This window comes from Nicotiana tabacum, chromosome 14 (assembly GCF_000715075.1).
Source record: "Nicotiana tabacum cultivar K326 chromosome 14, ASM71507v2, whole genome shotgun sequence".
Taxonomy (NCBI): Eukaryota; Viridiplantae; Streptophyta; class Magnoliopsida; order Solanales; family Solanaceae; genus Nicotiana; species Nicotiana tabacum.
The window spans coordinates 23,085,575-23,099,544 of NC_134093.1; the positions used below are offsets into that span (position 1 = coordinate 23,085,575).

The window sequence follows — 13,970 nt, forward strand, 5'->3', positions numbered from 1 at the left end:
GCATAAGAACCTAAGAGACCTAAAATATCAACTTTCCACAAATAAGCCCAACCGCGTACTCGTCACCTCGCGTACACGGACTTCACATGACACAATTAGCACCAATATCTAAGGGGTAGTTTCCCCCACACAAAGTTAGGCAAGATACTTACCTCAAACCATGCTCAATCAATCAATTAGAAGGCCTTTTCCCTCTATTTCCAACTTTGAACGACTTGAATCTACCCGAAACAATTTCATACTATAATTATAACTATATGAAAGTAATTTAAATAATGAAATAATGATCTTAGCTAATAATTGAAAAATCGCTCCACAAAGTCAACTCGGGCCCACGTCTCGAACCCGACCAAAATTATAAAAATCGAACACCCATTCGATATCGAGTTCAACCATACCAAAATTATCAATTTCCGACCTTAATTCGTCCTTCAAATCATCATTTTACATTTTGAAAGATTTTACAATTTTTTCCTAAATTTCCAACTTAATTCACTAATTAAATGATGAAAATATCAATGTATTCATAAAATATAATAAGATTATGGTAGAGAACACTTACCCCAATGAGTTGCTTGAAAAACCCATGAAACATCTCCCAAAACCGAGGTCTAAAACTCAAAATATGTTAAAAATATCACACCCTCGAAATATAAGTGTTCTGCCCAGCGCCCTTCGCATTTGCGAGTAGGAAAGTCATACTGCGGCCTCGCATTTGCGAGCAAATATTCGCATCTGTGAACTCAACTTACCAGGTCTACGTCCGCATCTAGGAAAAATGAAGTCACACCAGCGACATCGCAAAACCGCCAAAAGGAGCGCAGAAACGAACCACTTCGCATATGCGATCGGTGGACCGCAAAAGCGGCCTTCGCACCTGCGTGCCAACCTCCGAAGAAGCAAGCGAGCTCCCAGGCCAGTATAATCACAGAAGCAACTAGGATCACGCAGAAGCGGAGCCGCACCTGAGCTCCAAAATGTTGCAGGTGCGAAGCACCAGAACCATACCTAATCACAAGCATGAAAAACATCTGAAACTCGTCTGAAACACACCTGGGGCCCCCGGGACCCCATCCAAGCATACCAACAAGTTTCATAAACTAATACGGACCCGCTCGAGGTCTCAAATCACCTCAAAAAATGTCGGAACTACAAATCGCACTATGAATCGAACTTATAAAATTTCGAATATTCCAACTTCTAAAACCCATGCCGAAACACATCAAATCAACCCGGAACAACGTCAAATTTTTTCATGCAAGTTTCAAATGACATAACAAAGTTAATCCAACTCTCGGAATCGCATTCCTAATCCGATATCACTAAAATCAACTCTCGGTCAAACCTCTCAACCTTCCAAAAACTTCAACTTTCCAATTTCGCTGAAATGCTTCAAATTACCCTACACACCTCCAAATCCAAATCCGGGCACACGCCTAAGTAAAAAATCACCATACGAAACTATTGGAACCATAAAATTTCCATTCGGGAGTCGTTTGTTCAAAGGTTAAACTCATGTTGACTCTTTCATTTAACTTCACAATAGGAATTGTTCTTTCAATTTAAACCTGAATCATCTGAAAACCAATCTCGACCACACACGTAAATCATAATACACATTAAGAAACTGCTCGAGACTTTATGCTACCGAACGGGACTTTAGTTCTCAAAATGATCGATCGAGTCGTTACGCTTACGCATCCCAAATAGGCTTAGATGAGGAGGTTAAGAGGCACTTCTTGGAGGATTTAGATGAGGTTGTGCGTGGTATTCCGCCCACTGAGAAGTTGTTTATAGGAGGGGATTTTAATAGGCATATTGGGAGGTCCATTGGGGGTTACATAGAGGTTCATGACGGTTTCGGATTTGGGAATAGGAACGGAGGAGGTACGACTTTGTTGGACTTCGCTAAGGATTTTAAGTTGGTAATAGAGAACTCTTGCTTTCCCAAGAGGGATGAACATTTGGTTACTTTCCAAATCAACGGTGGCTAAGACTCATATTGATTATCTACTCCTCAAGAGGGGTGATAAAGGCATGTGCAAGGATTGCAAGGTTATCCCATGTGAGTCCCCCGCATCGCAGCATAGGCTATTGGTGATGGACGTCGGCATCATGATGAAGAGGAAGAAGTGGGTTGTATGGGGTCGCCCGAGGATCATGTGGGGAGCCTTGTCTAAGGATAAAGCACAAGAGTTGGAGAGGAAGTTGAGGGTTATGGGGGCCTGGAGGAGTAATGGGGATACAAGTGATATGTGGTAGATGACGGCGAACTGTATTAGGGAGGTTGCGAGGGAGGTGTTAGGGGTCTCAAAGGGTTACTCTGGCGGGCACAGAGGAGATTGGTGGTGGAATGAAGAGGTTCAAGGAAAAGTGAAAGCGAAGAAAGCGACGTACTTGAAGTTAGTAGAGAGTATAGACGAGGAGGAGAGAAGAGCGAACAAAGCAGGGTATAAGAAGGCTAGGAAAGAGGCGAAGCTAGCGGTCACTGATGCCAAAAATGCAGTTTTTAGTCATTTGTATGAAGAGTTGGGGGAGAAAGGAGGGGATAAGAAGTTATTTCGGTTGGCCAAGGCGAGAGAGAGAAAGGCTCGTAATCCGGATCAAGTGAGGTGCATCAAAGATGAAGAAGGCAGAGTTTTGATGGATGAGGCTATGATTAAGAGGAGATGGAAGACTTACTTTCATAAACTTCTGAATGAAGATGGGGACAGATACATTGTGTTGGGTGATTTGGATCACTCCAAAAGTCGCCGTGATTTTAGGTACTGTAGGTGCATTAAGGTTGAGGAGGTCATGGGCCCTATGCATAAGATGAACAGGGGCAGTGCGACTAGGCCGGACGAGATTCCGGTTGAATTTTGGAGGTTTGGAGGTAGAGAGGGCCTCGAGAGGCTGATCGGGCTATTCAATGTTATTTTTAAGATGAAGAAGATGGCAGAGGAATGGAGATGGAGTATGATGATTACTTTGTACAAGAACAAAGGTGATATCCATAATTGTAACAACTATAGGGGTATCAAGCTGCTTAGTCATACTATGAAAGTGTGGGAGAGGGTGGTGGAAGCGAGGGTGAGGAGGTCGGTGTCTATATCTGAGAACTAATTTGAATTCATGCTGGATCGTTCAACTATGAAAGCTATCCATCTTATCCGAAGGTTGGTGGAACAATATAGGGATATGAGGAAGGATTTGCACATGGTGATTATTGACCTAGAGAAAGCGTACGACAAGGTCCCAAGAGATGTTCTTTGGAGATGCTTGGAGGTAAAAGGTATTCTGGTAGCATATATTAGTGTGATTAAGGACATGTATGATGGAGCCAAGACTCGGGTTAAGATAGTAGAAGGAGACTCGGAGCATTTTTTGGTGGTTATGGGGCTACACCAATGATATGCGTTTAGCCCTTTCTTATTTGCACTAACGATGGACGCATCGACGCACTATATTTAAGGAGAGGTGCCATGGTGTATGTTATTTGCTGATGATATAGTTCTGATTGATGAGATGCGAGGAGGTGTTGACGAGAGGCTGGAGGTTTGGAGACAGACCCTTGAGTCTGTAGATTTCAAGTTGAGCAGGACTAAGACTGAGTACTTGGAGTGCAAGTTCAGCGATGTCACGAGGGGAGTGGACATCGACATGAGGCTTGATTCACAAGTCATCCCCAAGAAAGGAAGTTTTAAGTACCTTGGGTAGATTATTCAGGGGAACATGGAGATCGACGAGGATGTCATGCACTGTATAGGGGCAGGTTAGATGAAATGGAGGTTAGCATATGGCATTTTGTGTGACAAGAAGGTGCCCCTGGAACTTAAAGGCAGGTTCTATAGAGCGATGGTTAGACTGGCCATGTTGTATGGGTCAGAATGTTGGCCAGTCAAGATTGCCCATATCCAGAAGATGAAAGTAACAGAAATGAGGGTGTTGAAATGGATGTGCGGGCACACGAGGTTAGATAAGATTAAGAATGAAGATATTCGGGTAAGGGTGGGCATGGCTCCCATGGAAGATAAAATGCGGGAAGTGAGGCTTAGATGGTCTGGGCACGTGCATAAGAGAAGCCTAGATGCCCCGGTTAGGAGGTGCGAGCGGTTGGCTCTGACGAGTATGAGAAGAGGTAGATGGCGACCTAAGAAGTATCGTGGCGAGGTGATCATGCAAAACATGTCGTGACTCCAGCTCATCGAGGACATGGCCCTTGATAGGAAGGTATGGAGGGAGAGCATTAGGGTTGAAGGTTAGTAGGTAGTTGAGCATTTTTCTACTATGTTCTGTGTGTAAGTATAGTCGGTCAGTGTCGTATTTTAGTATGCTAGTAGTACATGTTGTGCTCATACTATTTTCTAGGACCTATTAGACAATGGCTCCATCAGGGATTCGAAATACCCAAAGTGGATCGCTAACGTAGTGATGGTCAAAAATAAAATCAGGAAATGGAGGATGTGTGTAGACTTCACAGACTTGAACAAAGCATGCCCGAAGAATTCATTCCCGTTGCCACACATTGTCCAATCCATCGATGCAACAGCCGGGCACGAGCTGCTGAGTTTCCTGGACGCGTACTCGGGTTATAACCAGATACTTATGGAAGAAGAGGACCAGGACAAAATTACGTTCATCACCCACCGATGAGCATATTGTTATAGGATCATGCCATTCTGGTAGAAGAATGCAGGAGACACATATCAAAGATTGGTCACAAAAATATTCAAAGATCAATTTGGCAAGACCATGGAAGTATACATAGATAACATGTTGGTCAAATTCGTAAAGACGGAGGACCATACCGATAATTTGAAGAAAGCTTTCGACATACTATCGGAATGAAACTAAACCCAGAGAAATGCATATTTAGCATAGCCTCGAAGAAGTTTTTAGGTTTCTTAGTGTCACAACGAGGGATCAAAGTCAACCCGGACCAAATTAAAGTTATCAAATGGATACCAGAGCAACTGACTACTAAGAAGCAAGTCCAAAGGTTGACTGGTCGAATCGTCGCCCTATCGAGATTTATCTCGCGGTCATCTGATAGGTGTTACAGGTTTTTTGGCATGCTCAAAAAAGATAACGTCCTCGAATGGACGCCCGACTGCGTAAAAGCTCTGTGAGAACTAAAGGCGTATCTGTCGACACCACCTCTGCTCTCGAAGCCCGAACCCAGGGAATACCTCATTGTCTTCAAAGTGGCAGTAAGTGCAGTCATGATCTGAGACAGTAAAGGTACACAATCTTCCATTTATTACATTAGCAAAACACTTGTCGACTCTGAGACGAGGTACCCACACCTCGAAAAAACTGGCCCTGGCACTGGTCGTAACTTCACGAAAGCTCAGACACTATTTCTAGTGCCACCCTATCTCGGTCGTTACCACCTTTACTCTAAGAAGCATTTCACATAGACCCAAATTATCGGGGAGGCTGGCCAAGTGGGCCATCGAGCTAAGCGAGCATAATATCACATATCATCCGCGAACAACAATAAAGTCGCAAGTACTCGCTGACTTCGTCGCACACTTCAGTGCAAAGATAATGCCCGAGGTCAAGACGGAAGTCATCCAAGCTTCTTTCCAAACACAAGACATCTATGTCCTATACACAGATTGTGTATCCAATGCTTCTGGATCCGGACTGGGACTCGTACTCGAGGTCCCTACCGACAAAGTAATTTGTCAGTCCATAAAAATTCCCAGATATGACAAATAACGAGGCCGAGTATGAGGCCTAATTGCAGAATTGAGACTAGCACTCAAATATGAAGGGAAGCGGTTGAAGCTCCGTTGTAATTCACAGCTCGTAGTCAACCAAGTCATAGGGAATTTCCAAATAAAATAACAAAGGTTACAAAAATATCAGTCCGAGATTTGTAAGTTGCTACCCAAGTTCGACGAATGCCAGCTCGATCAGATCCCCCGAGCACAGAATGTTGAAGCGGACAGTGTCACCAAATTGGCCGCAGTCACCTAAAGCATCATGACCGGGAATAAAAGTGTAGTCCACCTCATCAACTCGTTGTTGGACCAAATCGAGGTAAGGTCTGTAAGTTTAACTTGGGATTGGCACAATTGTATTATCACCTACTTGCAGGACGACATACTCCCAAACGGCAATAAAGAAGCCAAAAAAACTAAGAATGCATGCAGCCAAATATAACTCCTTCATAACGACTTATACAAGAAAACATACGGAGACCCCCAGGCAAAATGTTGGGGTCCAAACCAAACCCAGTACGTCCTCGAAGAAGTTCATGAAGGCCATTACAGCGCTTATTCCGGCGATCGAGCGATCGTTAGGTGTCTCATACGGGCAGGATACTACTGGCCTACCATGAAAAACAATGCCTCGAAATTTATAAAGAAATGCGAACAATGTCAGAAGTACGCCCCAATAATTCACCAAGCAGGCGAACATCTTCACTCAGTCACCTCTTCATGGCCGTTCATCAAGTGGGGAATGGACATCGTGGGCCACCTCCTAGCAGGGCGAGTTAATGTATAATTTCCTTTAGTTTTAACTGACTATTTCTCTAAATGGGTAGAAGCAGGAGCGTTCGCCCAAATATGCGAGCAAGAGGCAATCGCCTTCATATGAAAAAACATCATCTACCGATTCGGTCTACCCAAAGAAATCAGCTGCGATAACGGACCCCGATTCACGGGAAAGAAAACTGCTGAATTTATCAAAAAATGGCATATTAAGAGGATACTTTCAACCCCTTATCACCCAGCGGGTAACGGGCAAGCAAAATCCTCCAACAAGTCGATATTAAACATCATGAAGGAAAAACTCGAAGACGTAAGGGACTGTGGCCGCAAATACTCCCTAAAGTATTGTGGGCGTATAGAACCACGTCCAAGACAAGCACATGAGAGACGCCCTATTCTTTGGTTTATGGGACCGAAGCAATTATACCAGACGAGGTTGGAGAGCCCAGCTTAAGGTACACCCATGAAAGCGACACTAGAAATGATGAGAGTAAAATGCAAGAGCTCGATGTTTTGGACGAACGAAGAGATATGGCGTAGATAAGAATGGTCGCCAAAAAGTAGCAGGCGGAACGTTACTACAACAAGAAGGAAAAGGTTTGGCCGCTTAAAGTCAGAGACTATGTACTCAAAGCCAAAACCCAAGCAAGCAGAGACCCAAAAGAAGGCAAACTGGAAACGAACTAGGACGGTCCGTACAAAATTATAGCCAAAGCAAATAAGGGATCATTCCAACTAGAGACAATGGAAGGAAAATAATTACCGAACAATTGGAACATCAGCCACCTCAAATACTTCAATTTCTAAAAGGAAGAAGCGCCCCTCAAGTCGTACTCTTTTTCCCCCACTTGAGTTTTGTCCCATTAGGGTTTTCTCAAGGAGGTTTTTAATGAGGCAATGAGGGGGACACTTCGAGTCAAAATATGCGAAGAAGGGACTGGTTTTTCTTTCATTGCCCGACTCCTCAACACTCTCCAAGTCAAAAAATGAAGGGACTATATAGACCGGGACTAGGACTGGGATGCCATTCAATGCCCAAAGTTTGTAACTTTCTCTAATTTTGTAATCAGAGAAACACCTTCAAAGTAATAGAAACTTAAATTTATCTAAACCGCCTTAACAAAAGGTTAAGTTTGACCCAACTCGAACAACACCTATCGGCCCTCGGCCGCACCTTAACAAAAGGTTAAGTTTGACCCAACTCGAATAACCCCTATCGACCCTCGGCCGCACCTTAATAAAAGGTTAAGTTCAACCCAACTCGAATAATACCTATCAGCCCTCGGCCACACCTTAACAAAAGGTTAAGTTCAACCCAGCTCGAACAAACACCTATGGGCCCTCGGCTGCACCTTAGCAAAACGTTAAGTTTGACCCAGTTCGAACAAATACCTTTCGGTCCTCGGTCATGCCTGAACAAAAGGTTAAGTTCGAACAACGCCTATCGGCCCTCGGCCCACACTTTAAGGAAAGGTTAAGTTTGACCCAGTTTGAACAAACACCTACCGGCCCTTGGCCATAACTTGAAAAAATGTTCAATATCAACCAAGTTCAAACAACACCTATCATCCAAATCTAAATGAAGAGACATACTCGACCTATGTAAACAAAGGGCAGATATAGCCCATAAATATTCGTCCCCAAGGCTACAACCATCTAGAAGACGACGACAATAAAAAGAGCAAACAAAGTGCAGAAATAAATCACTGGAATGGAAGAATGTGCAAAAATCAGGTTTAAAATTCCATATGTAAATAAAGAGTTCTTTATAAAGGCTCTTGAAGATGCCGGAAAAAATACACAAAAAGTCTAAAAGAAAAACTATTGGCTATCACATCACGACCCTCTGCGCCCTCATCGGCTCTGTTTCCAATAACATCATTTCCAAGACCACCGATGCCCTCATCATCTCAGTTCCCATCATCCTCACCACTCTCACCTAAGGATATACAGTATCGTCCCAAGTCCTCAAACCGTTCTATGACGTCTTTCCTATCCTCCACGTCAGGTCGAGGTATGGAAGGATCATATCCACAAGCGACCCGAGCTTTGCTAGCCTTAACCCGGGCATCCTTAAAGGCCACCTCAAAAATAGAGCCCGCTGCGTGCATGTCCCAAAACACATCTAATTGGGCCTCGACGTGGATTCACTCTTCGTACAACTCCCGAGGGACACTGGGGAAATTAGAAGCATTGGAAGGAGACGACAGCGCAAGTAGTTGAGCCCTCTCATCCTCCATGATGGTAACTTGGTCATGAAGGTCGGAGCTCTCCATTTACAGTTCCCCGATCCTCTCCTCGAGCTAGTCCTTCTTAGTTTTTGCCGTTGATTGATCATTTTCCTGTTCAGCCCGAAGAGTCTTATTCACCAACTCGAGGATTTACGCCTTCCTCCGAGCGTCTAACCGGGAAGACTCCGCCTGCTCAAGCTCCTCCTATTTCTCGGCAATCTCACCGCTAAGGGCCTTTGCCTGAAACCGGCACTTTTCAAGTTGTCCTCACAACAGGACCACTTGGACTTGAAGATCACTGCATTGGGACTCTACGTCCCTACTAACCTCAAGCTCCTCCTCTTTACTTATCAATGTCTGCTCAAGGACGTTGCACTTCCCTATGGCCTATGCCCCTACTAACCTCAAGCTCCTCCTCTTTACTTATCAATGTCCGCTCAAGGACGTTGCACTTCCCTATGGCCTACACCAGCTTTTCATACCTCTTCTTCAAGTCTTCCCTCAGGGCCCGAACATTGCTTCCCTCGCGAAGCCGACTTCAGAGATCTCGACATTTACCGCGGTACTCAATGTATTTCCCTTTCAACTTTACAAAGATCTCTTTGCACCTTTTCTGCCTCCGGGCACTTTCAATTTCCAGAATCACCGTCTGCAAATGAAAGGGAAAAAGTTTGAACTTAGAATGTTCTAAATAGTTAGAAAACTGGCGTATAACAGTACTTACCATGAGAGAGAGGACAGTAATGCTCTTCGACATGGCACTCTCATCTTTCTCCTTGAGGGTCTTACCCTCAACATCGGAACACAGAGGGACGATGGCAGGGACTACCTCTTCGGTGTTCACCAACAAGTCACGATCCATCGGGATCGTGATAGTTCTCGAACCCCCCTTCAACCTTACCTCAAGCTTGGTGAGCCCCTCGTCGATCATTCTCAAGTGGTCCAAGTCGACCTCAGATTCTGACTCGTCGCCATCTTCGGCAATATTCTTCCCTCTATTATCAGTAGGCGAAGAAGTGTCCACGGGTGTTCGGGAGATTGAAGCCTCCTCTTGTGGCAAAGGCGCATGGCCGCCGCCAGCAGCCACATCCTCGGTATCTCTCCCCTCGGAATGTAGGGACACGCCTACGTCAACTTCAACCAGCCTCGGGTCCTCAAGACTCACTTCAACATCATCATTTATAAAAATCATTGTTGTCTCATGTAACGTGAAACCCCTCCCTTCCACAACGTCAACGGCCGAAGGAACTCTGTCACCCACATCCACGAACCTCCTTTTTCGAGTTTGAAGATCCCTGTCGCTGGGCAAGTCTTCATCATCCTCGTCAATAAGTGAAAATAGGGGAGAAGCAGAAGTCGCAACGACCAGAACAAGGATGAAGACAGAAGCAGCAACAACTGGAATTGAGACGAAGGCAAGAGTGGCAATGGCTGAGACGGGGGCAAAGGTTGAAGGCACGGGGGCAAAGGTTGAAGGCGTAGTGGCCCTTCTCTTTTGGAACGAGGGTACGGGGGCCCTCGACCTCATCACAGCCCCTCTGATCGGACCTAGAGAAATCAGCATGAGGGGAAGACATAGACGGAAGAACCACGTCGCCGACAATAGGGAAGAGACTACCTACCGAGGGAAAAGACAACCTGAATTTCTGAGAGAAACTCGACCAGTCATGTATCCCCGCCGTATGAGGAAGGATTTGTCTGACCCAATAGGCAATATGGGTCACTAACTGGAGAGGTCAAATAGTAGTTGTAGAAAAGGAAGAGATGATTAACCAACCCGCAACAAGAAAAATGTAAAAAAGAAAACATAAAAAACACGAGCACTTATGAGTGGGGTTCCAAGCCTCAAGGAAGTCGGCGGCGGCGGACACTACGAACTCGGTCCTGACAAAGAAATAATCAAGCCAAAAGTGACGTCTAGCCTTGTCGTCCATCCTCATCACCAAGCATTTCCACCCACGGTGGTGAAGATTCAGCAATGCCTCTAGATAGAAATATGGGGCAAATAGGTGAATTAGATGGCGTACCATAATACGTCGGTTAATTTGACGAACTTTGCTAATATTTTGAACACCTTGAAGACGTAAGGGGCAAGTTGCGCCGGGCACACGTTATAATAGCGGCACAATTCTTCTGTCAATGAAGACAAGGGGAATGAATAGCCGATTATGAACGGATATGCATAAAGGGAACAGAATCTGGGACGATGGACCCACACTTAGCCATCACTCGCGGGGATCAACTCCACGTGACCAGGAAGGTCGAGCCTAGCCTTAAATTCGGCTAAATGCTCAACCGTCATTGTAGATCGGAACCTCTCAGTCACCACGTCCAGCGCCTTGTGAAAATTAGGTTTAGCATCGGGATACCGAGGTACAATCTTCTCTACAGTAGGGAGGGTTTCCTCCTTAACAACAACTCTGATGTCTTCCCCATGATCAGGAAAAACAACATCCACAGGGATAGAATGATCTTCCATGTGGATATCCGATGGGAGGTTCGACATTGTTATAGATGGAGACAAAGAAACAGAGAAAGCAACAAAGAAGCGATAAAGTTCTACGAAGGAGAATAAGGGGTTTTGCTTAAGAAATAGAAGGAGTGTGAAAAAACTTCAAAATCAACGAACCTCCTCCTATTTATAAAGTTTTAGGGGTAACAGAATCGAAACGGCTGGTCATGATTAGCACAGAGATCGAAACGGCAGAACCTATCAAGGGTCAAACGAGAATCGACGCAATGCGTCGGGGAACAGCATCATCATGTCACATGATGTCATGACATCACTCATTCTCTTGGACCAGATGGATCCAACAAATTACCCGAAAAATTTAAGGAATTTGAAATACGCGGCCCATAGAGAGCCACGTTGCCTGACCGCCACAACGACCACGACCCATATAGTCTTCTCGATAAGCTCAAGCACAATCGACATTATCTGCTCATCAAACTCGCCCGTGAGGACAACCTCAATAAGCGGAGAGACTAACTGTATAGGCCAAAAATCATCTTTGATATAAGTGAGCCACGTCAGCATTAAGAGAGTCTTCATTGGCTACCACTTGTTATCAGTACGACTTCAATAAAGACCTACCCGAGATCGAGGTAGTCTCTTAAGAGATTAAGGGTGTGGTCGATGAGTCAGTGAAGACCAAGTCGAGAAGCCATCATAGATCAAGGTCGAGGTCGAGCACCTTAGACAGAGTTATAATGGCTAGTTTTAGGATAAGACACAAAAGAGAATATTCTAGTGGATATTCTCTTTACCAGTACTATTAGGGTTTTTAGGTATGTGTTCCCTATAAATAGAAAGAGACACAATGATAGGGGACACAAGATATTCCTTTGTAAGAAAAGACATAGAGAGATTCTGGCCTTATTGTAAACATACAAAAAATACATTTTTACTAAGATTCTTGCCTAACGTTTCCCCTTGATCCAAGAACAACCTGAATGTTTGAAAGTTCATCATTCATTCATCATTATCAGAAAGAATATCCACAGATTTCACCCCTTTTTGGGTGACTCACATGTTCTTATTTACTTAAATGTCATTCATTACTATTTATTGTTAGTCTATCCTACTCTTTCAGAGTCATTAAATATTGTTAGCATTGTTCACATTTATTATCATTCGGTCACATACGCATATTATTCTAATATAAAATCAGTTAATACATCTTTTGAATATTAATATTAACTAAAAATAATTTTATTTTATTTAAATTTAATTGGTTGAACTCAAATCTAAATTTTGAGTCACACAACAGGTTCATGTCGTGAGATGTTATGCTTAAGCAAATCGGTACAAAAGGGTAACTAATCAGGTTGGTCGACCACCTGATTCAGAGCAATCGTCAACCGTTAGATCTTTGAAGGTAGGCCCCACTATTTTCCATAGTAACGGAGAGGAGTTCCTCTGTCACCCGTTTCGGCGGGAAAGAGGACGATCGTTATGGCCTTGTGGGCTATGATCCGAAAATACCCTTATTTCTGCAGCCAAATGACAGATGTGACATTTTTATTTATTCTTCCACTTCAGTTTATTTCAAATACGTTAATAATTTACTTTTGATTGTTAGGTACAAAAAAATGTGATAACATGCTTGATTATTTTATTCAATTTTGGCTAAGTTCAGTTTTGTCAAAATATACAAATACATGTTTTCTCGCTGCTATCTTATTTCCCACCCGTTTATTTTATTTTGCGAAATTAGCATGTTACAAATGTTAAGAAAGTTAATAGGGTTAATTCCTCCATACCAGTTAATGAGTTCAATTCATTACAAGTGAAATGATTGATCTCGAGTTAATTAACAGAGTGTTAGTGGTATATATATATATATATGCATTGATAAGTTATTATGACTCTATTTGTTATCTTTTTTTTTTGAGTTTTTTAGTGAAAATAAAAGTAGAACTATAATACTAACTAATCTATTTGGTCTTTGATTGTCGGGTGAATAGGCAAATTTTTGTATTTCTCCGGGACATCTCTGAAGACAAGCAAAATTCGAGTTATAAAATAGAATTTACGACAGTGATCTTGACTAAGAATCGGGATGATAAATAATAAGGTAAAAAGAATCAGCAAAAAATTGATCACAAGCAAGACGCTAGATTATTATTCACTTTTGTTTTTTGAACATAATTAATTGGAACACTTTCTATTAAAATTGTATAAATCTAATGATATGTCCCATTCATATTTTAAGGTTATGCAAATTCATATGTACAATAGTTATTTAAATTAAATATTTTATAAAATATTTAAAATATTTTAAGGTTTAACATTGCTAAGATGTTAAGAAACCTAAAAATGAAGTGAATAATAGGTAATTTAAGGCGTTATTCAATATATTTTGTATTTAGTTATTATGTATGATTATTTGTTTTGAATCATATTATTCAAATTTTTTGTATCACAAATTGTATGGTTATGATATTTTGTGCCATTCAATTATTTCTCACTAATCACATGATTTGTTTCCTTTATCTTGATAAATTATTTTTTGGTACATTGCATTAAGAAGCAAAATAACAATTGTAAATTTGTTGAAACAAATAAAAACTTAATTTGCTATGATTAGTTATTTTAATAATATACTAGTACATATATAACATTAAAGAAAATGGCAAAACCACGGAGGTAGTTAAGTTCCAAGACAAACCACGGAACAATAAATTTTTGGGAAAAGGGCCAAATATACTCTCTATTTTCGAACATTATCTACATTTAACATCCGTTATACTA

At 42.5% G+C, this 13,970-nt stretch overlaps 1 protein-coding gene across 1 annotated transcript; it reads left to right on the forward strand.

Moving 5' to 3' along the window:
* Positions 1-2,262: 2,262 nt before the first annotated feature.
* On the forward strand, positions 2,263-3,393 carry LOC107762286 (uncharacterized). The gene is made up of 2 exons (XM_016580629.1): positions 2,263-2,986; positions 3,140-3,393. The coding sequence occupies exons 1-2, from the start codon at positions 2,263-2,265 to the stop codon at positions 3,391-3,393; spliced, it is 978 nt and encodes a 325-aa protein (XP_016436115.1).
* The last annotated feature ends 10,577 nt before the right edge of the window (positions 3,394-13,970 follow it).

Excerpts from the sequence above, each read along its gene's own strand:
- LOC107762286 (XM_016580629.1), top strand. The coding sequence starts at position 2,263 with ATGACGGCGAACTGTATTAGGGAGGTTGCGAGGGAGGTGTTAGGGGTC. Across the intron at positions 2,987-3,139 it reads TACTTTGTACAAGAACAAAG|CTATCCATCTTATCCGAAGG; the intron begins GTGATATCCATA and ends CAACTATGAAAG.